We start from the raw sequence: 22,371 nt of genomic DNA, 5'->3' as shown, positions 1-22,371 counted from the left end.
TCTCCCTCTTTTCAACCCTCGGCGTTTCTGGTATATAAAGAGGTAGCGCAACGGGCAGCACGTTTATTGTGTTTTTAGAGGCGCGAAGAGAACAGTGAATTTGGAAATTAAAATGGCTCGTACAAAGCAGACTGCTCGTAAATCGACTGGTGGCAAGGCGCCACGCAAACAACTGGCTACAAAGGCCGCACGGAAGAGTGCTCCAGCCACCGGAGGAGTAAAGAAGCCCCATCGCTATCGTCCCGGAACTGTGGCTCTCCGTGAAATCCGTCGCTACCAGAAGAGTACCGAGTTGTTGATCCGCAAGCTGCCATTCCAGCGGTTGGTGCGTGAAATAGCTCAGGACTTCAAGACAGATTTGCGCTTCCAGAGCTCGGCTGTGATGGCTTTGCAGGAAGCTAGCGAAGCCTATCTGGTTGGTCTGTTTGAAGATACCAATTTGTGCGCCATTCATGCCAAGCGCGTTACTATTATGCCCAAAGACATCCAGCTGGCTCGTCGTATCCGTGGAGAGCGCGCTTAAATTGAATAATTGTCAATTGGAAGCCCATATATTTAAAAAAAAATCGGTCCTTTTCAGGACCACAATGTTATTTTCAATGAGATTTGAGTACCTATTGATATATAACCCAAAAGAATTAGTTTTTAGATTTGGAAGGCAAAGAAAAATATATTTAATAAATGTATAGCAAAATATATATATGTTTTTATTTAGAGCACTCTTTACAGAATATTAATATTAGCATTTAGCTGTTTAAGTCATAAATTGGTAAATATATAAAGAAAAACTTAAAATATGTCGAACAAAAAAAATTAAAATTTTATAAGAAATGATATTATTTAATATACAAATTTCTATTATGCATTTTAAAATTAACTAAGAGTTTGTATTATATTAGAAGATTATTATTTATTAAGTGAAAACTAAAGTAAAGGTTATTTTTTGAAGGCTATTATAACTGGTAATTATAGTTCAATGTGAGACTTTCACTGGTATACATAGCCAAATATAAAAAATATGAATTACTTCCAGAATGTAAAATAGAGAAGATTTATTAGAAAAAACAAAACAATTTAAAATTATATTCTTTTAGAAAAACTATATTTTTTAGTACCAAAACAGTTTCTTTATGTCAAATGAAAGCGCACATTTTATCCAGGAAAGGGTCATTTTAAAAGCTATATTTAAGTATGAGTATTATATAAAAATAAAATTATTATTTGCATAACTGGTAGTTGAAAGTTCAATTTATAACATTCATTTGTATATCAACAATAATACAATCATTTTATATTTTTAACGATGTTTTAATGTAAAATATTTAAGATATTAACGTAAACGTGCACTTTCGAGTACTCAATAAAAAGCAACCGATCTATATACGGCAATTGAAAAAAGTTTTTATTAAATTTTGAATATTTAAGAATAAAACGCAATTTAAAAAAATCAACATTATATCATTTTAAGAATGAAATAGTAAAAAATAATTACACCCTTCGAAAAAACATTTGTAACACAAATGAACTGTGCCAAACACATAGTCAAACTGCTCTCCTCCTCGATTCTCATCCGAGCAAGGGACTTTGGATGTGGGGTCGCGGGCTATTTTTTGCATAAAAAAAAGTTTATTTCTGTGAATAAAAATTTAAAAATGTCCGATTCAGCAGTAGCTACATCCGCGTCTCCTGTGGCAGCTCCACCTGCACCGGTTGAGAAGAAAGTAACAGCCAAAAAGGCAACGGGCTCCGCTGCCACAAAGGCGAAGAAGACCACTGCACCACCATCGCATCCGCCAACTCAACAAATGGTAGACGCTTCAATAAAGAATTTGAAGGAGCGTGGGGGCTCGTCCCTCCTAGCAATCAAGAAGTACATTACTGCCACGTACAAATGCGATGCTCAGAAGCTGGCTCCTTTCATCAAGAAGTACCTGAAGTCTGCCGTTGCCAACGGTAAGCTGATCCAGACGAAGGGAAAGGGTGCTTCTGGTTCGTTTAAACTGTCAGCTTCTGCCAAGAAGGAGCCCAAGCCAAAGCCTTCTTCTGTTGAGAAAAAAACTAAAACCAAGAAGGTATCCACCAAGAAGACCGGAGCCACCACTAAAAAGGCCGCCGGAGCTGCCGACAAGAAGCCCAAAACTAAAAAAGCCGTGGCTACTAAGAAGACCGCTGAAAAGAAAAAGACCGAGAAGGCCAAGGCAAAGGACGCTAAGAAATCTGGTAACGTTAAGGCAAAAGCAGTAGCATCAAAGGTGAAGCCATCATCAGCCAAACCAAAGGCAGCTAAAGCCCCAAAGGCTAAACCAGCTGCATCTGCTAAGCCCAAAAAGACTGTGAAGAAAGCCGCTGCTCCTGCTACCGCAAAGAAGCCAAAAGCTAAGACCACGGCAGCAAAAAAATAAATTGTAATAATGTGCATTAAAATTGCACATGTTTGCAATCGAAATTTTAGATTTCGAAATCTAAAATTAAATTAAACAAGCCCTTTTCAGGGCTACAAGATATGTTTTAAAGAGAAAGAAATTATCAATTTTTTTCAACTTGACTTTTTAGGAGAGTATCTTAAAAACAATACTGGATTCGAAATTGCAATAGAAAATTTGAAAATTTGGTTGCATGCCTATGCAATGTACGCCTGTACATAAAAAATATCAATTATTTAATGTAATATAGAAAAACGACGCCCAGCATCATTCTACTCGTTTGTTTATGAAGGTATAACTAATAATAATAAAAATAATAAAAGTCTACTATGGTAGGTAAGGTAAGGTTAAGATGTTTATTTATTTACTAATGTGTTTCTTAAAAAATGGTGTTTCTTTAAGAATTAATAAGAAATTATTTTATTGTCTTCTATTAAAAATTTGGTGTTCTTTGATAAAATGATGTTGTGGCCCTGAAAAGGGCCTTTTTGGATCATTCTGCCCAGCAAGCGAGCAATCTACTTGGAGCTTGTATACTTAGTGACAGCCTTGGTTCCTTCACTAACGGCATGCTTGGCCAACTCTCCAGGCAGGAGAAGACGAACAGCCGTTTGGATTTCCCGACTGGTGATGGTCGAGCGCTTGTTGTAATGAGCCAGACGCGAAGCCTCAGCAGCAATACGCTCAAAGATATCGTTTACGAAGCTGTTCATTATACTCATAGCTTTAGACGAAATTCCAGTGTCAGGGTGAACCTGCTTCAGAACCTTGTAGATGTAAATAGCATAGCTTTCCTTCCTCTTGCGCTTCTTCTTCTTATCATTCTTGGTTATATTTTTCTGAGCTTTGCCAGCCTTCTTGGCTGCCTTTCCACTGGTTTTCGGCGGCATAGTTACTTTCAAATTCACTTCACTTCACAATAATATTTGCGCCATTTTTTTTTTTTTTACCATTTTTTATTGTCATGGAAATTTTACAGAGTTTATAACACTTATACTCTACAAGCTTAATTCTAAGGTTGACAAAATCTTAAAATTACAGTTTTTGGTTTTTGGTGTTTATTACCCTGCGCATCAGCTTTTCCGGGTCTTAAAGAGTAAGGTTTGTTTGTATGTGTTCTTGTTGCCATTATTAAGTTTGGCTGGGTTAAAGTTTTGAGGTTTGGAGTTGTCAGGAAAAAAGAAAACCTGAATATTATTGAGTTTTTGATTTGCTGCCTTAATTCTACTTAGTCTATTTTAAAGTGTCTTATTCTAGGGGTGTATTTACAAGGGGGAGGGGGGTATTATTGTCCTACATTGTATATGAGGTGCTCTGGGTTTAGGGTTGTGTGTGCGCGATGATAGAAGATTAGGTTTTTGTTTTGATCATAAATAATTCCTATGTTTTTGAGGTAGTTGAAGTGGTTTAGGGTAAGGTGGTGTCTGGAGTGGTTTTGTGTCAATTGCCTTTGGTCTATACAGTTTGCTATGAGTGGGTTGTCGGTTTCCTTATTGGATTCTATAAATTTTTCTACTATTTTCATTATTTTTGTGTCAAGTCTGGTTGTTTTGGTTAGTTTGTATAGGTTGTTGTTTGTTATGAAATGTGTGGTGTTTATGTTTCTGGCTGCAGGACCTAGGGCTCTGCGTAGCATTTGACGTTCGAAGATTCTTAATTTCTCCATTTCTTGAGATTTAAGATTAAACCAAGCTATATGTCCGTATGTTAATATGGGTTGAATTAGTTTTTTGTAGATTTGGAGTTTGGTGTTTTGACTTCGTGTGTTTTGGCTTGTGGTAATTGAACCAAAAACATGGTGAATTAGTCCTAGTTGTATTTTTGCTTTTTTTATAGTGTGTTCCGTGTTTTCTTTAAAGTTAAGTTTTGAGTCATATTTTACTCCGAGGTATTTGATGACTGTAGTGTTTTTGATCTGTGTGTTAGAGTTAATTTTGATTTTGGGAATGTATGTTCGTTGGTTAGGGTAAAGATCCCTTTTTCTGGGTCCCCTGATTGTACAGGTTTCGCATTTATCAACGTTTAGTTTGAGCCTCCACTTTATAAAGTAGGCTTCTAGTTGTTTTAGGTAGTTGTTAAGTGTTTTTTCAGTGCATTTTAGTCTCGGACTTGACGCAAGGATGAGTATATCGTCTGCGTATATGATAGGTGTGATTGCAGGTCTATATGTTTCGTTGTGCATTGGTTGGTAGTCCGGGATGTCTGCAAGGTAAATGTTATATAGGGTGGGTGCAAGGGTTGATCCCTGTGGAACTCCTGCTGTGATGTTGCGTGTGATGGATGTTTCGGAATTGTTTGTCACGTAGAAGGTTCTGTTTTGGAGGTAGCTATTTATTATTTTGGTTATTTGCGTATTAAAATTAAATTTGTTCATCATCTTGAATATCAGTCCATTTGTCCATACCGTGTCGAAGGCCTTTTCAAAGTCTAGTGCACAGGTAATAGTTGCACATTTTTTCATTAATTTTTCGTAAATGAAGTTATTTGTAATTGCAAAGGAGTGTGATGTTGAGGTTCTTTGTCTAAACCCAAGTTGGTATGGTTTTAGCGTATTTTGTTCTTCTATGTGTTTATTTATTTTTTCTAACAAGATTTTTTCTAGCAGTTGGCTGATGGCTGAGAGGATTGATATTGGTCTATAGCTTTTTAGTTTGCTTGATTCATTGTTTGGTTTTTTAATGGGTATGATTTTGCCTTTTTTCCATGATTCTGGAAAATATCCATTATTGATGCAGTGATTAAAGAGTATTGTAAGGTGGTCTATTATTTTAAGGCTTAGTTTTTTTATGAGGAAATTGCTAGTGCTGTCGGGTCCTAAGGTTTTTTTATTATTACAAAATCTAATGTGATGAATGAGGTCTTCTGAGTTGACGAAGCCTATATTACTGGCATTCGGGAATTTTCCGTCAGCCGTTGTGGTTGTGGAGAAGGTTGTGATATATTCATTCTGTCTGAACATGGAGTTTACTGCATTGTTTACATGATTAGTGTGTTCTTGAATTTCTATCGTTGTTGCTGATAGGTGATCATTTTGTGCGTGTATTTGTTGGAATGACCAAGCTAGAGCATTGACTTTCGAGAAGTCGTCAATGATGTTTGGGGATGTGCTAAAATCTATTGTGTTTATTTCTTGCTGTGTTAGTGTGATGCTATGGGATACGTCGTGTTTTTTTGTTTTGGATAGGTATTTTAGGCTGATGTTTTTAGGCTTGATGTGGGAGAGTTTCTTTTCTATGGAGAGTAAGTATGCGTTTTCTAGATCTGTATTTATTGCTTTGTTTAATTGGTTTATTATTTCTCTTATTATTTGCTTTTGATGGTGATTGAGGCTTGACTGTCTGCGTATGAGCTGTCTTCTGATTTTCTTTTTTATTTTTATTAATTGGAGGCATTGTCGGCTTGGTATGATATTTTTTGCTGGTTGGGATGGGTTTATTTGGATTTTGGGTATGGCTAGGTTAGATTCTAGGCCAGCTTTGAAAGCTGCGACGAGATTTTCTACATGGTAGTCAATTTCATTTGATTGCATGTTCCTATTGTCTGGGATGTATTGTAGATTTCTGGTGATTATAGCGTTATAGATTAGCGTGTTTATGCTATTGAATTTGTATTGAGTTTTTGTCTCTATTTTATCTAGTTCATAATTCCCTAAATTGACTTTTAATTGTATTCCGTAGTGGTCTGATGGGAAGTCTTTTAGGACTTTACATGTGGTATTGGGTCCTGTGTCTAGGTTTGTTGTTGTTATGAAAAAATCAATGGAGGATTTAGAGTTGTTGCTGACTCTTGTAGGTTCAGATGAGGGTATTATTTTGTAATCTGATCTATTTTGGATCCAATTTAGCAGAATTCTGCCATCTTGGTTTTTGTGTCGTGGGTCGAGATACGGAATGTGCCAGCTAGGGTGCTTTGCATTTACGTCACACCCGATTACTATGTGATCACAATTTGTGTTCTGTGTAATAAAGCGAGTTATTGTGTGTATGTCGGTTATGAGCGATGGATCTTGTGGTCTCTTATATATTGAGGCAAAGGCTATTTGATGGTTTGTATTCCTGTTGTCTCTGTAGTTGAGAAGTATGGCTATGGCTTCAGCGTTTCTGGTTTGTGGGGTATTTATTAGGGTGAATTTGGTACCATTTTTGACACAAATAGCCACAAGCGAGCTTGATTTGTGTCGAATGAGTTGGTAGTTGTTTAGGGTGATTGTCTCGTTTGGTCTTAGTCGGTGTTCAGCTAATAGTAGTATGTCTGGTTTGTATTTGTCCAGGAGCAGGTTTATTTCAGTTTGTTTTCTAAGTTGTCTGATACTATTTACGTTTTGGAATATGCATTTAAATGGTCTCATAGGGATATTTGTAGAATGAAATCTAGTAGGATTTGTTTTTTGATATTTTCAGTTTTAGTTTGTGGGTATTTGTGAATGGTGTTTTGCATTATTTCAATGCAGGCTAAAAGGTCTTTGCCAAAGGCTTTGATGGACTCTCTATTTATACTATCTATTGTCATGGTTGTGGGTGTTTTTGGTTGAGGCTGAGGTTGAGGCTGGGCCTGCGTTTGCGTGATATTTGTAAATAATGATGAAAAGCTTTTGTCACTTACAATTTTATTGTTAATATTTGTTGATTGCGTGGTTCGTCTTGTCTTAATTTTTTCAATAATTTTAAGCCTGATTGGGCATATTTTAGCGTTGGCAGTGTGGTTACCAAGGCAATTGACACATTTAGCTGGGGAGGGTTGAGGGTTGTTTGGGTCTGGTTTGGGAACTTTGCATTCACCTGGTGGATGCGTGTTTGTGCATTTGATGCAGCGGTAAGGCATATTACAGTTGCTGGCTACGTGTGCAAATCTTTGGCATTTGTGGCATTGTTTAATACTATTAGGGTGTGGCTTGAAGCCTTCAATGATGATTTTGCAATTTAACAAGGTGCTTATATTAAATAGGTTGTTGAGATTGTTATTTGTTTTTTTGATTTGGGCAAGGTAGAATTTTTCTTTATAAGGTTTTATGGAAATTATTTCCAGTTCCGGAATTTTTTCTTGAAGGGCAGATTTAATTTCGCTTTCATTAAATATGTTTAGAGGTAGTTTTTTTATAATAACAGTGTGTGGTTTAAGTTGTTTGGGGGTATATGTGAAGTACATGGCTTTGTTTTCTGTGAGAAAGTTTTTTGTGTTAGTCAAATTTTCTAGTGTGTATAGTTTTAAATGTGTAACATTTTTGTTTACTATGTTAAGGGTGTATTTACCCTTTAAGGCTTGTCTTAGAATCTTAATGTTTGTGTTATATAATACTATTACCGGTAGATTGTTTAAGGTGTCGGTTTCCTTAGGAGGGTATGATGTGGTCCTAGCTGGTACTGCAGTCTTCTTAGGGGCTGTGTGTTTTGCTGGTGGCGTAGTCAATTTAAATCTTTTATTCTGTTGTTTGCTGTTTAGTGCCGGGTAATTTTCCTTATGGTTGTAGCTGGTGGTGTTATCGTCTTGGTTGTTTTTGTTGTTTTTATGTTGAGTTAGAAGTTCTAGTAGTTTTTTGTTTTCTTCTCTGAGTTTGCTGGTTTCTTTGAGGAGACCCCTTACTTGTTCTGCAGTTAGGGTAGAGTCCTCATCATCATCTTCTTCATATGTGGATTCGTCGCTGTCGGATGAATCGTAATCGGACGATGAGCTTCTGTGTCGCTTGGACGAGTCAGACTCGTAGACCATTTCATCGTCTTCATCGGCTAGTGCCGGGGTTGATGGCCTTGGCGAGCATGTGTTTGTGTTCGATTTGTTTGTGGCAACCGTCGGAGGTGGCTTTGGGGAGCCACTTTTGTTTTTATTTTTATTTTTTGTCATGTTTGTATTGTTTTTGTCTTTTTTGATTGCTTGCACAGCATTGGCTGGCTGCTTGAACTCTTCACTTTCGTGGTCACTTTGCATGTGAAGGGTGAAGGAGGAACCTTTGGTCTTTTGTAAATCTCTTTGCTTTCCTTCACCTCCAATCACTCACTTGCATCGCAACCACTCGTTTTTCAATCTTTTTCTTTTCACACTGCACGAAAGTCACTGAATTCTCGAACTTAAGTGAATTCTTAACACACTGCACGAAGGTCACTGGAGAGCTCCACTGGTTTTCGGCGGCATAGTTACTTTCAAATTCACTTCACTTCACAATAATATTTGCGCCCAACAGCCGTTCGGCTTAGTACTTTTATTCGAGCAAGGTTTTCAGGTCTACTTTTAAAAAATTTCATCAGAAACGACCTACCCCCAACTGAAAGCAGGGATAAAGGCATAAGTATAAATTGGTGGTCCATAGTTCGCCACCATTATTCGTGTGTGAAGTGAATTATCGTAAAGTAAAAAAAAATGTCTGGTCGTGGCAAGGGTGGAAAAGTGAAGGGAAAGGCAAAGTCCCGATCGAATCGTGCTGGTCTTCAGTTCCCCGTCGGACGTATTCACCGTCTGCTCCGCAAAGGCAACTATGCTGAACGCGTTGGTGCCGGCGCTCCTGTTTACCTGGCTGCCGTTATGGAATACCTGGCAGCTGAAGTTCTCGAGTTAGCTGGCAATGCTGCCCGTGATAACAAGAAGACTAGGATTATTCCCCGTCATCTCCAGTTGGCTATTCGCAATGACGAGGAGTTGAACAAGCTGCTCTCTGGTGTCACCATAGCTCAGGGTGGCGTGTTGCCCAACATCCAGGCTGTGCTTTTGCCCAAGAAGACCGAGAAGAAGGCCTAAACGCTTAATTACGGCCCTGAATACAGAATACTTGTACATAAACACATTTATAAACCCAAACGTCCTTTTCAGGACGACCACACTTTTTCAAAAGAATATAAATTTTCAACTACAAGATTAGCACTAGTTTACATTACAATAACAAAATGTATAAACAATATATTAACAAGAATAAAAGCGAAAACATTTTTGTCGCTATTATGAATGATTGAAATAAAATGAAAGAAAACCACGTTGAATGTAAATTTCACTTAAAATCATTCAAGAATTTTCAATAATATACATATAGAGCTTGTGTGAAGAGTGTGATTATTGTGTGTGCATATATCTAAAAAAAAAAAATGTAGTTTCTAGTAGTATACCGTTTATTTCGTTTCTAAATTAAGTAAAATTCTGCTTTCTGAATTATAATATATTATATCTAGTTTCTAAGGCTACGATCGATCATTACGGTACTATTTCAAATTTTATTCTCTTTTTTTGTTCAAGAAATTGTGGTCCTGAAAAGGACCGATTGTATAGTTGAAGTACAGGCTGTACAAAAATAATTTTAACCGCCGAAGCCGTATAGAGTGCGTCCCTGTCTCTTCAGAGCATAAACAACATCCATGGCCGTCACTGTCTTCCTTTTGGCGTGTTCGGTGTAGGTGACGGCGTCACGAATAACGTTCTCCAAGAACACTTTCAGGACTCCACGAGTTTCCTCGTAGATAAGACCAGAGATGCGCTTCACACCGCCACGACGAGCCAAACGGCGAATAGCTGGCTTTGTAATACCCTGGATGTTATCACGCAAGACTTTGCGATGACGCTTGGCGCCACCTTTTCCCAAGCCCTTGCCACCTTTACCACGACCTGTCATTTTTCAATCTTTTTCTTTTTATATTAACACACTGCACGAAAGTCACTGAAGAACTAATTTTGTCAGATCGGTGCGCTGCTCTTTATACCGATTCAATGAGAATACGAAGAGTTCCGAGCGATATATTTTTCTCGCTCTTCCGAAACCCGATTGATCGAAATGGCATGTTGTTCTATCTCCCTCTTTTCAACCCTCGGCGTTTCTGGTATATAAAGAGGTAGCGCAACGGGCAGCACGTTTATTGTGTTTTTAGAGGCGCGAAGAGAACAGTGAATTTGGAAATTAAAATGGCTCGTACAAAGCAGACTGCTCGTAAATCGACTGGTGGCAAGGCGCCACGCAAACAACTGGCTACAAAGGCCGCACGGAAGAGTGCTCCAGCCACCGGAGGAGTAAAGAAGCCCCATCGCTATCGTCCCGGAACTGTGGCTCTCCGTGAAATCCGTCGCTACCAGAAGAGTACCGAGTTGTTGATCCGCAAGCTGCCATTCCAGCGGTTGGTGCGTGAAATAGCTCAGGACTTCAAGACAGATTTGCGCTTCCAGAGCTCGGCTGTGATGGCTTTGCAGGAAGCTAGCGAAGCCTATCTGGTTGGTCTGTTTGAAGATACCAATTTGTGCGCCATTCATGCCAAGCGCGTTACTATTATGCCCAAAGACATCCAGCTGGCTCGTCGTATCCGTGGAGAGCGCGCTTAAATTGAATAATTGTCAATTGGAAGCCCATATATTTAAAAAAAAATCGGTCCTTTTCAGGACCACAATGTTATTTTCAATGAGATTTGAGTACCTATTGATATATAACCCAAAAGAATTAGTTTTTAGATTTGGAAGGCAAAGAAAAATATATTTAATAAATGTATAGCAAAATATATATATGTTTTTATTTAGAGCACTCTTTACAGAATATTAATATTAGCATTTAGCTGTTTAAGTCATAAATTGGTAAATATATAAAGAAAAACTTAAAATATGTCAAACAAAAAAAATTAAAATTTTATAAGAAATGATATTATTTAATATACAAATTTCTATTATGCATTTTAAAATTAACTAAGAGTTTGTATTATATTAGAAGATTATTATTTATTAAGTGAAAACTAAAGTAAAGGTTATTTTTTGAAGGCTATTATAACTGGTAATTATAGTTCAATGTGAGACTTTCACTGGTATACATAGCCAAATATAAAAAATATGAATTACTTCCAGAATGTAAAATAGAGAAGATTTATTAGAAAAAACAAAACAATTTAAAATTATATTCTTTTAGAAAAACTATATTTTTTAGTACCAAAACAGTTTCTTTATGTCAAATGAAAGCGCACATTTTATCCAGGAAAGGGTCATTTTAAAAGCTATATTTAAGTATGAGTATTATATAAAAATAAAATTATTATTTGCATAACTGGTAGTTGAAAGTTCAATTTATAACATTCATTTGTATATCAACAATAATACAATCATTTTATATTTTTAACGATGTTTTAATGTAAAATATTTAAGATATTAACGTAAACGTGCACTTTCGAGTACTCAATAAAAAGCAACCGATCTATATACGGCAATTGAAAAAAGTTTTTATTAAATTTTGAATATTTAAGAATAAAACGCAATTTAAAAAAATCAACATTATATCATTTTAAGAATGAAATAGTAAAAAATAATTACACCCTTCGAAAAAACATTTGTAACACAAATGAACTGTGCCAAACACATAGTCAAACTGCTCTCCTCCTCGATTCTCATCCGAGCAAGGGACTTTGGATGTGGGGTCGCGGGCTATTTTTTGCATAAAAAAAAGTTTATTTCTGTGAATAAAAATTTAAAAATGTCCGATTCAGCAGTAGCTACATCCGCGTCTCCTGTGGCAGCTCCACCTGCACCGGTTGAGAAGAAAGTAACAGCCAAAAAGGCAACGGGCTCCGCTGCCACAAAGGCGAAGAAGACCACTGCACCACCATCGCATCCGCCAACTCAACAAATGGTAGACGCTTCAATAAAGAATTTGAAGGAGCGTGGGGGCTCGTCCCTCCTAGCAATCAAGAAGTACATTACTGCCACGTACAAATGCGATGCTCAGAAGCTGGCTCCTTTCATCAAGAAGTACCTGAAGTCTGCCGTTGCCAACGGTAAGCTGATCCAGACGAAGGGAAAGGGTGCTTCTGGTTCGTTTAAACTGTCAGCTTCTGCCAAGAAGGAGCCCAAGCCAAAGCCTTCTTCTGTTGAGAAAAAAACTAAAACCAAGAAGGTATCCACCAAGAAGACCGGAGCCACCACTAAAAAGGCCGCCGGAGCTGCCGACAAGAAGCCCAAAACTAAAAAAGCCGTGGCTACTAAGAAGACCGCTGAAAAGAAAAAGACCGAGAAGGCCAAGGCAAAGGACGCTAAGAAATCTGGTAACGTTAAGGCAAAAGCAGTAGCATCAAAGGTGAAGCCATCATCAGCCAAACCAAAGGCAGCTAAAGCCCCAAAGGCTAAACCAGCTGCATCTGCTAAGCCCAAAAAGACTGTGAAGAAAGCCGCTGCTCCTGCTACCGCAAAGAAGCCAAAAGCTAAGACCACGGCAGCAAAAAAATAAATTGTAATAATGTGCATTAAAATTGCACATGTTTGCAATCGAAATTTTAGATTTCGAAATCTAAAATTAAATTAAACAAGCCCTTTTCAGGGCTACAAGATATGTTTTAAAGAGAAAGAAATTATCAATTTTTTTCAACTTGACTTTTTAGGAGAGTATCTTAAAAACAATACTGGATTCGAAATTGCAATAGAAAATTTGAAAATTTGGTTGCATGCCTATGCAATGTACGCCTGTACATAAAAAATATCAATTATTTAATGTAATATAGAAAAACGACGCCCAGCATCATTCTACTCGTTTGTTTATGAAGGTATAACTAATAATAATAAAAATAATAAAAGTCTACTATGGTAGGTAAGGTAAGGTTAAGATGTTTATTTATTTACTAATGTGTTTCTTAAAAAATGGTGTTTCTTTAAGAATTAATAAGAAATTATTTTATTGTCTTCTATTAAAAATTTGGTGTTCTTTGATAAAATGATGTTGTGGCCCTGAAAAGGGCCTTTTTGGATCATTCTGCCCAGCAAGCGAGCAATCTACTTGGAGCTTGTATACTTAGTGACAGCCTTGGTTCCTTCACTAACGGCATGCTTGGCCAACTCTCCAGGCAGGAGAAGACGAACAGCCGTTTGGATTTCCCGACTGGTGATGGTCGAGCGCTTGTTGTAATGAGCCAGACGCGAAGCCTCAGCAGCAATACGCTCAAAGATATCGTTTACGAAGCTGTTCATTATACTCATAGCTTTAGACGAAATTCCAGTGTCAGGGTGAACCTGCTTCAGAACCTTGTAGATGTAAATAGCTAGAGCTGGGTCGGCCACTCACGATAGTATCGATATATCGAATATTTGGGTTTGCGAACCACTATCGATGTTTGAGTGCCGATAGTAAACGATAGTGGCAAGCTTGCACATCTTTACTTTTGGCGAACAACTGCGGAGATCTACACGTGAAAGTTAATATTGGTGTTGGCGGAGAAAATGGACAAATTTTTGCAAGGCGAATACGATAAAGGTAGGTATCTAAAAGCATCATCGACTGAGTCTGAGAGGAGTTTTAGTAAAACGGGACAAATTATTTCTGCTAGGAGAGCATCACTAAAGGCCAAAAACGTGGATATATTATCCTTTCTCAATAAAAATATGTGGATCTCAAACTATTCAATCAATGAATAGTTAGCTAGTTACACTGAAGACTAATACTGTAACATGAGTTCAATGCTATAGCCTCAACGGTTAGTATTTTCTGTTCTAAGTTATACCTGCTAAAACCTTAGACTAGGTTATAGCATGTGTAACTCAAAACAGAAGATACAAACCGTTGAGGCTATAGCATTGAACTCATATTACAATATTAGTCGTCAGTGTACAAATTTAGAATATATTAACCTATTCATAAGAATCTTTTGTGAATTATTTCATTTCTTCCTTTGTTATAAGCGACTTCATATGATTATGAGATTTTGTTATGTTTTGTTATTCGAATAAAGAATGGCCTTTAAGAAGTTTTTTTATTATTTACTCTAAATGCAACTTAAACTTGATTTATAATTTTTTTAGTTCGATACTATCGAATATTTGTATGAAAAACCTCGAAAACCTCGAATATGCCAACTATCGATGTTTTCCCAGCTCTGTAAATAGCATAGCTTTCCTTCCTCTTGCGCTTCTTCTTCTTATCATTCTTGGTTATATTTTTCTGAGCTTTGCCAGCCTTCTTGGCTGCCTTTCCACTGGTTTTCGGCGGCATAGTTACTTTCAAATTCACTTCACTTCACAATAATATTTGCGCCCAACAGCCGTTCGGCTTAGTACTTTTATTCGAGCAAGGTTTTCAGGTCTACTTTTAAAAAATTTCATCAGAAACGACCTACCCCCAACTGAAAGCAGGGATAAAGGCATAAGTATAAATTGGTGGTCCATAGTTCGCCACCATTATTCGTGTGTGAAGTGAATTATCGTAAAGTAAAAAAAATGTCTGGTCGTGGCAAGGGTGGAAAAGTGAAGGGAAAGGCAAAGTCCCGATCGAATCGTGCTGGTCTTCAGTTCCCCGTCGGACGTATTCACCGTCTGCTCCGCAAAGGCAACTATGCTGAACGCGTTGGTGCCGGCGCTCCTGTTTACCTGGCTGCCGTTATGGAATACCTGGCAGCTGAAGTTCTCGAGTTAGCTGGCAATGCTGCCCGTGATAACAAGAAGACTAGGATTATTCCCCGTCATCTCCAGTTGGCTATTCGCAATGACGAGGAGTTGAACAAGCTGCTCTCTGGTGTCACCATAGCTCAGGGTGGCGTGTTGCCCAACATCCAGGCTGTGCTTTTGCCCAAGAAGACCGAGAAGAAGGCCTAAACGCTTAATTACGGCCCTGAATACAGAATACTTGTACATAAACACATTTATAAACCCAAACGTCCTTTTCAGGACGACCACACTTTTTCAAAAGAATATAAATTTTCAACTACAAGATTAGCACTAGTTTACATTACAATAACAAAATGTATAAACAATATATTAACAAGAATAAAAGCGAAAACATTTTTGTCGCTATTATGAATGATTGAAATAAAATGAAAGAAAACCACGTTGAATGTAAATTTCACTTAAAATCATTCAAGAATTTTCAATAATATACATATAGAGCTTGTGTGAAGAGTGTGATTATTGTGTGTGCATATATGTAAAAACAAAAATGTAGTTTCTAGTAGTATACCGTTTATTTCGTTTCTAAATTAAGTAAAATTCTGCTTTCTGAATTATAATAAATTATATCTAGTTTCTAAGGCTACGATCGATCATTACGGTACTATTTCAAATTTTATTCTCTTTTTTTGTTCAAGAAATTGTGGTCCTGAAAAGGACCGATTGTATAGTTGAAGTACAGGCTGTACAAAAATAATTTTAACCGCCGAAGCCGTATAGAGTGCGTCCCTGTCTCTTCAGAGCATAAACAACATCCATGGCCGTCACTGTCTTCCTTTTGGCGTGTTCGGTGTAGGTGACGGCGTCACGAATAACGTTCTCCAAGAACACTTTCAGGACTCCACGAGTTTCCTCGTAGATAAGACCAGAGATGCGCTTCACACCGCCACGACGAGCCAAACGGCGAATAGCTGGCTTTGTAATACCCTGGATGTTATCACGCAAGACTTTGCGATGACGCTTGGCGCCACCTTTTCCCAAGCCCTTGCCACCTTTACCACGACCAGTCATTTTTCAATCTTTTTCTTTTTATATTAACACACTGCACGAAAGTCACTGAAGAACTAATTTTGTCAGATCGGTGCGCTGCTCTTTATACCGATTCAATGAGAATACGAAGAGTTCCGAGCGATATATTTTTCTCGCTCTTCCGAAACCCGATTGATCGAAATGGCATGTTGTTCTATCTCCCTCTTTTCAACCCTCGGCGTTTCTGGTATATAAAGAGGTAGCGCAACGGGCAGCACGTTTATTGTGTTTTTAGAGGCGCGAAGAGAACAGTGAATTTGGAAATTAAAATGGCTCGTACAAAGCAGACTGCTCGTAAATCGACTGGTGGCAAGGCGCCACGCAAACAACTGGCTACAAAGGCCGCACGGAAGAGTGCTCCAGCCACCGGAGGAGTAAAGAAGCCCCATCGCTATCGTCCCGGAACTGTGGCTCTCCGTGAAATCCGTCGCTACCAGAAGAGTACCGAGTTGTTGATCCGCAAGCTGCCATTCCAGCGGTTGGTGCGTGAAATAGCTCAGGACTTCAAGACAGATTTGCGCTTCCAGAGCTCGGCTGTGATGGCTTTGCAGGAAGCTAGCGAAGCCTATCTGGTTGGTCTGTTTGAAGATACCAATTTGTGCGCCATTCATGCCAAGCGCGTTACTATTATGCCCAAAGACATCCAGCTGGCTCGTCGTATCCGTGGAGAGCGCGCTTAAATTGAATAATTGTCAATTGGAAGCCCATATATTTAAAAAAAAATCGGTCCTTTTCAGGACCACAATGTTATTTTCAATGAGATTTGAGTACCTATTGATATATAACCCAAAAGAATTAGTTTTTAGATTTGGAAGGCAAAGAAAAATATATTTAATAAATGTATAGCAAAATATATATATGTTTTTATTTAGAGCACTCTTTACAGAATATTAATATTAGCATTTAGCTGTTTAAGTCATAAATTGGTAAATATATAAAGAAAAACTTAAAATATGTCAAACAAAAAAAATTAAAATTTTATAAGAAATGATATTATTTAATATACAAATTTCTATTATGCATTTTAAAATTAACTAAGAGTTTGTATTATATTAGAAGATTATTATTTATTAAGTGAAAACTAAAGTAAAGGTTATTTTTTGAAGGCTATTATAACTGGTAATTATAGTTCAATGTGAGACTTTCACTGGTATACATAGCCAAATATAAAAAATATGAATTACTTCCAGAATGTAAAATAGAGAAGATTTATTAGAAAAAACAAAACAATTTAAAATTATATTCTTTTAGAAAAACTATATTTTTTAGTACCAAAACAGTTTCTTTATGTCAAATGAAAGCGCACATTTTATCCAGGAAAGGGTCATTTTAAAAGCTATATTTAAGTATGAGTATTATATAAAAATAAAATTATTATTTGCATAACTGGTAGTTGAAAGTTCAATTTATAACATTCATTTGTATATCAACAATAATACAATCATTTTATATTTTTAACGATGTTTTAATGTAAAATATTTAAGATATTAACGTAAACGTGCACTTTCGAGTACTCAATAAAAAGCAACCGATCTATATACGGCAATTGAAAAAAGTTTTTATTAAATTTTGAATATTTAAGAATAAAACGCAATTTAAAAAAATCAACATTATATCATTTTAAGAATGAAATAGTAAAAAATAATTACACCCTTCGAAAAAACATTTGTAACACAAATGAACTGTGCCAAACACATAGTCAAACTGCTCTCCTCCTCGATTCTCATCCGAGCAAGGGACTTTGGATGTGGGGTCGCGGGCTATTTTTTGCATAAAAAAAAGTTTATTTCTGTGAATAAAAATTTAAAAATGTCCGATTCAGCAGTAGCTACATCCGCGTCTCCTGTGGCAGCTCCACCTGCACCGGTTGAGAAGAAAGTAACAGCCAAAAAGGCAACGGGCTCCGCTGCCACAAAGGCGAAGAAGACCACTGCACCACCATCGCATCCGCCAACTCAACAAATGGTAGACGCTTCAATAAAGAATTTGAAGGAGCGTGGGGGCTCGTCCCTCCTAGCAATCAAGAAGTACATTACTGCCACGTACAAATGCGATGCTCAGAAGCTGGCTCCTTTCATCAAGAAGTACCTGAAGTCTGCCGTTGCCAACGGTAAGCTGATCCAGACGAAGGGAAAGGGTGCTTCTGGTTCGTTTAAACTGTCAGCTTCTGCCAAGAAGGAGCCCAAGCCAAAGCCTTCTTCTGTTGAGAAAAAAACTAAAACCAAGAAGGTATCCACCAAGAAGACCGGAGCCACCACTAAAAAGGCCGCCGGAGCTGCCGACAAGAAGCCCAAAACTAAAAAAGCCGTGGCTACTAAGAAGACCGCTGAAAAGAAAAAGACCGAGAAGGCCAAGGCAAAGGACGCTAAGAAATCTGGTAACGTTAAGGCAAAAGCAGTAGCATCAAAGGTGAAGCCATCATCAGCCAAACCAAAGGCAGCTAAAGCCCCAAAGGCTAAACCAGCTGCATCTGCTAAGCCCAAAAAGACTGTGAAGAAAGCCGCTGCTCCTGCTACCGCAAAGAAGCCAAAAGCTAAGACCACGGCAGCAAAAAAATAAATTGTAAAAATGTGCATTAAAATTGCACATGTTTGCAATCGAAATTTTAGATTTCGAAATCTAAAATTAAATTAAACAAGCCCTTTTCAGGGCTACAAGATATGTTTTAAAGAGAAAGAAATTATCAATTTTTTTCAACTTGACTTTTTAGGAGAGTATCTTAAAAACAATACTGGATTCGAAATTGCAATAGAAAATTTGAAAATTTGGTTGCATGCCTATGCAATGTACGCCTGTACATAAAAAATATCAATTATTTAATGTAATATAGAAAAACGACGCCCAGCATCATTCTACTCGTTTGTTTATGAAGGTATAACTAATAATAATAAAAATAATAAAAGTCTACTATGGTAGGTAAGGTAAGGTTAAGATGTTTATTTATTTACTAATGTGTTTCTTAAAAAATGGTGTTTCTTTAAGAATTAATAAGAAATTATTTTATTGTCTTCTATTAAAAATTTGGTGTTCTTTGATAAAATGATGTTGTGGCCCTGAAAAGGGCCTTTTTGGATCATTCTGCCCAGCAAGCGAGCAATCTACTTGGAGCTTGTATACTTAGTGACAGCCTTGGTTCCTTCACTAACGGCATGCTTGGCCAACTCTCCAGGCAGGAGAAGACGAACAGCCGTTTGGATTTCCCGACTGGTGATGGTCGAGCGCTTGTTGTAATGAGCCAGACGCGAAGCCTCAGCAGCAATACGCTCAAAGATATCGTTTACGAAGCTGTTCATTATACTCATAGCTTTAGACGAAATTCCAGTGTCAGGGTGAACCTGCTTCAGAACCTTGTAGATGTAAATAGCATAGCTTTCCTTCCTCTTGCGCTTCTTCTTCTTATCATTCTTGGTTATATTTTTCTGAGCTTTGCCAGCCTTCTTGGCTGCCTTTCCACTGGTTTTCGGCGGCATAGTTACTTTCAAATTCACTTCACTTCACAATAATATTTGCGCCCAACAGCCGTTCGGCTTAGTACTTTTATTCGAGCAAGGTTTTCAGGTCTACTTTTAAAAAATTTCATCAGAAACGACCTACCCCCAACTGAAAGCAGGGATAAAGGCATAAGTATAAATTGGTGGTCCATAGTTCGCCACCATTATTCGTGTGTGAAGTGAATTATCGTAAAGTAAAAAAAAATGTCTGGTCGTGGCAAGGGTGGAAAAGTGAAGGGAAAGGCAAAGTCCCGATCGAATCGTGCTGGTCTTCAGTTCCCCGTCGGACGTATTCACCGTCTGCTCCGCAAAGGCAACTATGCTGAACGCGTTGGTGCCGGCGCTCCTGTTTACCTGGCTGCCGTTATGGAATACCTGGCAGCTGAAGTTCTCGAGTTAGCTGGCAATGCTGCCCGTGATAACAAGAAGACTAGGATTATTCCCCGTCATCTCCAGTTGGCTATTCGCAATGACGAGGAGTTGAACAAGCTGCTCTCTGGTGTCACCATAGCTCAGGGTGGCGTGTTGCCCAACATCCAGGCTGTGCTTTTGCCCAAGAAGACCGAGAAGAAGGCCTAAACGCTTAATTACGGCCCTGAATACAGAATACTTGTACATAAACACATTTATAAACCCAAACGTCCTTTTCAGGACGACCACACTTTTTCAAAAGAATATAAATTTTCAACTACAAGATTAGCACTAGTTTACATTACAATAACAAAATGTATAAACAATATATTAACAAGAATAAAAGCGAAAACATTTTTGTCGCTATTATGAATGATTGAAATAAAATGAAAGAAAACCACGTTGAATGTAAATTTCACTTAAAATCATTCAAGAATTTTCAATAATATACATATAGAGCTTGTGTGAAGAGTGTGATTATTGTGTGTGCATATATGTAAAAACAAAAATGTAGTTTCTAGTAGTATACCGTTTATTTCGTTTCTAAATTAAGTAAAATTCTGCTTTCTGAATTATAATAAATTATATCTAGTTTCTAAGGCTACGATCGATCATTACGGTACTATTTCAAATTTTATTCTCTTTTTTTGTTCAAGAAATTGTGGTCCTGAAAAGGACCGATTGTATAGTTGAAGTACAGGCTGTACAAAAATAATTTTAACCGCCGAAGCCGTATAGAGTGCGTCCCTGTCTCTTCAGAGCATAAACAACATCCATGGCCGTCACTGTCTTCCTTTTGGCGTGTTCGGTGTAGGTGACGGCGTCACGAATAACGTTCTCCAAGAACACTTTCAGGACTCCACGAGTTTCCTCGTAGATAAGACCAGAGATGCGCTTCACACCGCCACGACGAGCCAAACGGCGAATAGCTGGCTTTGTAATACCCTGGATGTTATCACGCAAGACTTTGCGATGACGCTTGGCGCCACCTTTTCCCAAGCCCTTGCCACCTTTACCACGACCAGTCATTTTTCAATCTTTTTCTTTTTATATTAACACACTGCACGAAAGTCACTGAAGAACTAATTTTGTCAGATCGGTGCGCTGCTCTTTATACCGATTCAATGAGAATACGAAGAGTTCCGAGCGATATATTTTTCTCGCTCTTCCGAAACCCGATTGATCGAAATGGCATGTTGTTCTATCTCCCTCTTTTCAACCCTCGGCGTTTCTGGTATATAAAGAGGTAGCGCAACGGGCAGCACGTTTATTGTGTTTTTAGAGGCGCGAAGAGAACAGTGAATTTGGAAATTAAAATGGCTCGTACAAAGCAGACTGCTCGTAAATCGACTGGTGGCAAGGCGCCACGCAAACAACTGGCTACAAAGGCCGCACGGAAGAGTGCTCCAGCCACCGGAGGAGTAAAGAAGCCCCATCGCTATCGTCCCGGAACTGTGGCTCTCCGTGAAATCCGTCGCTACCAGAAGAGTACCGAGTTGTTGATCCGCAAGCTGCCATTCCAGCGGTTGGTGCGTGAAATAGCTCAGGACTTCAAGACAGATTTGCGCTTCCAGAGCTCGGCTGTGATGGCTTTGCAGGAAGCTAGCGAAGCCTATCTGGTTGGTCTGTTTGAAGATACCAATTTGTGCGCCATTCATGCCAAGCGCGTTACTATTATGCCCAAAGACATCCAGCTGGCTCGTCGTATCCGTGGAGAGCGCGCTTAAATTGAATAATTGTCAATTGGAAGCCCATATATTTAAAAAAAAATCGGTCCTTTTCAGGACCACAATGTTATTTTCAATGAGATTTGAGTACCTATTGATATATAACCCAAAAGAATTAGTTTTTAGATTTGGAAGGCAAAGAAAAATATATTTAATAAATGTATAGCAAAATATATATATGTTTTTATTGAGAGCACTCTTTACAGAATATTAATATTAGCATTTAGCTGTTTAAGTCATAAATTGGTAAATATATAAAGAAAAACTTAAAATATGTCAAACAAAAAAAAATTAAAATTTTATAAGAAATGATATTATTTAATATACAAATTTCTATTATGCATTTTAAAATTAACTAAGAGTTTGTATTATATTAGAAGATTATTATTTATTAAGTGAAAACTAAAGTAAAGGTTATTTTTTGAAGGCTATTATAACTGGTAATTATAGTTCAATGTGAGACTTTCACTGGTATACATAGCCAAATATAAAAAATATGAATTACTTCCAGAATGTAAAATAGAGAAGATTTATTAGAAAAAACAAAACAATTTAAAATTATATTCTTTTAGAAAAACTATATTTTTTAGTACCAAAACAGTTTCTTTATGTCAAATGAAAGCGCACATTTTATCCAGGAAAGGGTCATTTTAAAAGCTATATTTAAGTATGAGTATTATATAAAAATAAAATTATTATTTGCATAACTGGTAGTTGAAAGTTCAATTTATAACATTCATTTGTATATCAACAATAATACAATCATTTTATATTTTTAACGATGTTTTAATGTAAAATATTTAAGATATTAACGTAAACGTGCACTTTCGAGTACTCAATAAAAAGCAACCGATCTATATACGGCAATTGAAAAAAGTTTTTATTAAATTTTGAATATTTAAGAATAAAACGCAATTTAAAAAA

At 37.4% G+C, this 22,371-nt stretch overlaps 13 protein-coding genes across 13 annotated transcripts; 10 read left to right on the top strand and 3 right to left on the bottom strand.

Annotated features, from left to right (window-relative positions):
* The first annotated feature begins 27 nt into the window (after positions 1 to 27).
* On the top strand, positions 28 to 2,168 carry LOC123258360 (histone H3). The gene has a single exon (XM_044718227.1). It carries the CDS (start codon positions 113 to 115, stop codon positions 521 to 523), a length of 411 nt encoding a protein of 136 aa, XP_044574162.1. The 5' UTR covers positions 28 to 112; the 3' UTR covers positions 524 to 2,168.
* On the top strand, positions 1,653 to 2,491 carry LOC123258349 (histone H1-like). The gene has a single exon (XM_044718215.1). The coding sequence runs from the start codon at positions 1,653 to 1,655 to the stop codon at positions 2,400 to 2,402; it is 750 nt and encodes a 249-aa protein (XP_044574150.1). The 3' UTR covers positions 2,403 to 2,491.
* Positions 2,492 to 2,895: 404 nt separating this feature from the next.
* LOC6505206 (histone H2B) lies at positions 2,896 to 3,326 on the bottom strand. The gene has a single exon (XM_001964773.4). It carries the CDS (start codon positions 3,311 to 3,313, stop codon positions 2,942 to 2,944), a length of 372 nt encoding a protein of 123 aa, XP_001964809.1. The 5' UTR covers positions 3,314 to 3,326; the 3' UTR covers positions 2,896 to 2,941.
* Positions 3,327 to 8,700: 5,374 nt separating this feature from the next.
* Positions 8,701 to 9,220, top strand: LOC123258370 (histone H2A). Its single transcript, XM_044718237.1, has one exon. It carries the CDS (start codon positions 8,775 to 8,777, stop codon positions 9,147 to 9,149), a length of 375 nt encoding a protein of 124 aa, XP_044574172.1. The 5' UTR covers positions 8,701 to 8,774; the 3' UTR covers positions 9,150 to 9,220.
* Positions 9,221 to 10,212: 992 nt separating this feature from the next.
* On the top strand, positions 10,213 to 12,354 carry LOC123258359 (histone H3). The gene has a single exon (XM_044718226.1). The coding sequence runs from the start codon at positions 10,299 to 10,301 to the stop codon at positions 10,707 to 10,709; it is 411 nt and encodes a 136-aa protein (XP_044574161.1). The 5' UTR covers positions 10,213 to 10,298; the 3' UTR covers positions 10,710 to 12,354.
* LOC123258352 (histone H1-like) lies at positions 11,839 to 12,677 on the top strand. The gene has a single exon (XM_044718218.1). It carries the CDS (start codon positions 11,839 to 11,841, stop codon positions 12,586 to 12,588), a length of 750 nt encoding a protein of 249 aa, XP_044574153.1. The 3' UTR covers positions 12,589 to 12,677.
* Positions 12,678 to 13,081: 404 nt separating this feature from the next.
* On the bottom strand, positions 13,082 to 19,359 carry LOC6501721 (histone H2B). The gene is made up of 2 exons (XM_044718238.1): positions 19,166 to 19,359; positions 13,082 to 13,376 (listed from the first exon to the last, which is right to left on the bottom strand). The coding sequence occupies exons 1-2, from the start codon at positions 19,286 to 19,288 to the stop codon at positions 13,128 to 13,130; spliced, it is 372 nt and encodes a 123-aa protein (XP_044574173.1). The 5' UTR covers positions 19,289 to 19,359; the 3' UTR covers positions 13,082 to 13,127.
* LOC123258377 (histone H2A) lies at positions 14,518 to 15,010 on the top strand. Its single transcript, XM_044718246.1, has one exon. The coding sequence runs from the start codon at positions 14,565 to 14,567 to the stop codon at positions 14,937 to 14,939; it is 375 nt and encodes a 124-aa protein (XP_044574181.1). The 5' UTR covers positions 14,518 to 14,564; the 3' UTR covers positions 14,940 to 15,010.
* Positions 15,437 to 15,871, bottom strand: LOC6502876 (histone H4). The gene has a single exon (XM_001967750.4). The coding sequence runs from the start codon at positions 15,798 to 15,800 to the stop codon at positions 15,489 to 15,491; it is 312 nt and encodes a 103-aa protein (XP_001967786.1). The 5' UTR covers positions 15,801 to 15,871; the 3' UTR covers positions 15,437 to 15,488.
* On the top strand, positions 16,002 to 18,143 carry LOC6498725 (histone H3). Its single transcript, XM_001967693.4, has one exon. It carries the CDS (start codon positions 16,088 to 16,090, stop codon positions 16,496 to 16,498), a length of 411 nt encoding a protein of 136 aa, XP_001967729.1. The 5' UTR covers positions 16,002 to 16,087; the 3' UTR covers positions 16,499 to 18,143.
* Positions 17,628 to 18,466, top strand: LOC6502880 (histone H1). Its single transcript, XM_001967752.4, has one exon. It carries the CDS (start codon positions 17,628 to 17,630, stop codon positions 18,375 to 18,377), a length of 750 nt encoding a protein of 249 aa, XP_001967788.3. The 3' UTR covers positions 18,378 to 18,466.
* Positions 19,360 to 19,439: 80 nt separating the features above from the next.
* Positions 19,440 to 19,959, top strand: LOC26515522 (histone H2A). Its single transcript, XM_032455394.2, has one exon. It carries the CDS (start codon positions 19,514 to 19,516, stop codon positions 19,886 to 19,888), a length of 375 nt encoding a protein of 124 aa, XP_032311285.1. The 5' UTR covers positions 19,440 to 19,513; the 3' UTR covers positions 19,889 to 19,959.
* A 1,077-nt stretch (positions 19,960 to 21,036) lies between these two features.
* LOC26514165 (histone H3) lies at positions 21,037 to 21,474 on the top strand. The gene has a single exon (XM_014903550.3). It carries the CDS (start codon positions 21,037 to 21,039, stop codon positions 21,445 to 21,447), a length of 411 nt encoding a protein of 136 aa, XP_014759036.1. The 3' UTR covers positions 21,448 to 21,474.
* Positions 21,475 to 22,371: the final 897 nt, after the last annotated feature.

This window comes from Drosophila ananassae, unplaced genomic scaffold (genome assembly GCF_017639315.1).
Source record: "Drosophila ananassae strain 14024-0371.13 unplaced genomic scaffold, ASM1763931v2 tig00000205, whole genome shotgun sequence".
Lineage (NCBI taxonomy): Eukaryota > Metazoa > Arthropoda > Insecta > Diptera > Drosophilidae > Drosophila > Drosophila ananassae.
This window is presented reverse-complemented; position numbering and strand designations above follow the sequence as displayed.

Excerpts from the sequence above, each read along its gene's own strand:
- LOC123258360 (XM_044718227.1), top strand. The coding sequence starts at position 113 with ATGGCTCGTACAAAGCAGACTGCTCGTAAATCGACTGGTGGCAAGGCG.
- LOC123258349 (XM_044718215.1), top strand. The coding sequence starts at position 1,653 with ATGTCCGATTCAGCAGTAGCTACATCCGCGTCTCCTGTGGCAGCTCCA.
- LOC6505206 (XM_001964773.4), bottom strand. The coding sequence starts at position 3,313 with ATGCCGCCGAAAACCAGTGGAAAGGCAGCCAAGAAGGCTGGCAAAGCT.
- LOC123258370 (XM_044718237.1), top strand. The coding sequence starts at position 8,775 with ATGTCTGGTCGTGGCAAGGGTGGAAAAGTGAAGGGAAAGGCAAAGTCC.
- LOC123258359 (XM_044718226.1), top strand. The coding sequence starts at position 10,299 with ATGGCTCGTACAAAGCAGACTGCTCGTAAATCGACTGGTGGCAAGGCG.
- LOC123258352 (XM_044718218.1), top strand. The coding sequence starts at position 11,839 with ATGTCCGATTCAGCAGTAGCTACATCCGCGTCTCCTGTGGCAGCTCCA.
- LOC123258377 (XM_044718246.1), top strand. The coding sequence starts at position 14,565 with ATGTCTGGTCGTGGCAAGGGTGGAAAAGTGAAGGGAAAGGCAAAGTCC.
- LOC6502876 (XM_001967750.4), bottom strand. The coding sequence starts at position 15,800 with ATGACTGGTCGTGGTAAAGGTGGCAAGGGCTTGGGAAAAGGTGGCGCC.
- LOC6498725 (XM_001967693.4), top strand. The coding sequence starts at position 16,088 with ATGGCTCGTACAAAGCAGACTGCTCGTAAATCGACTGGTGGCAAGGCG.
- LOC6502880 (XM_001967752.4), top strand. The coding sequence starts at position 17,628 with ATGTCCGATTCAGCAGTAGCTACATCCGCGTCTCCTGTGGCAGCTCCA.
- LOC6501721 (XM_044718238.1), bottom strand. The coding sequence starts at position 19,288 with ATGCCGCCGAAAACCAGTGGAAAGGCAGCCAAGAAGGCTGGCAAAGCT. Across the intron at positions 13,377-19,165 it reads ATGCTATTTACATCTACAAG|GTTCTGAAGCAGGTTCACCC; the intron begins GTTCTGAAGCAG and ends TACATCTACAAG.
- LOC26515522 (XM_032455394.2), top strand. The coding sequence starts at position 19,514 with ATGTCTGGTCGTGGCAAGGGTGGAAAAGTGAAGGGAAAGGCAAAGTCC.
- LOC26514165 (XM_014903550.3), top strand. The coding sequence starts at position 21,037 with ATGGCTCGTACAAAGCAGACTGCTCGTAAATCGACTGGTGGCAAGGCG.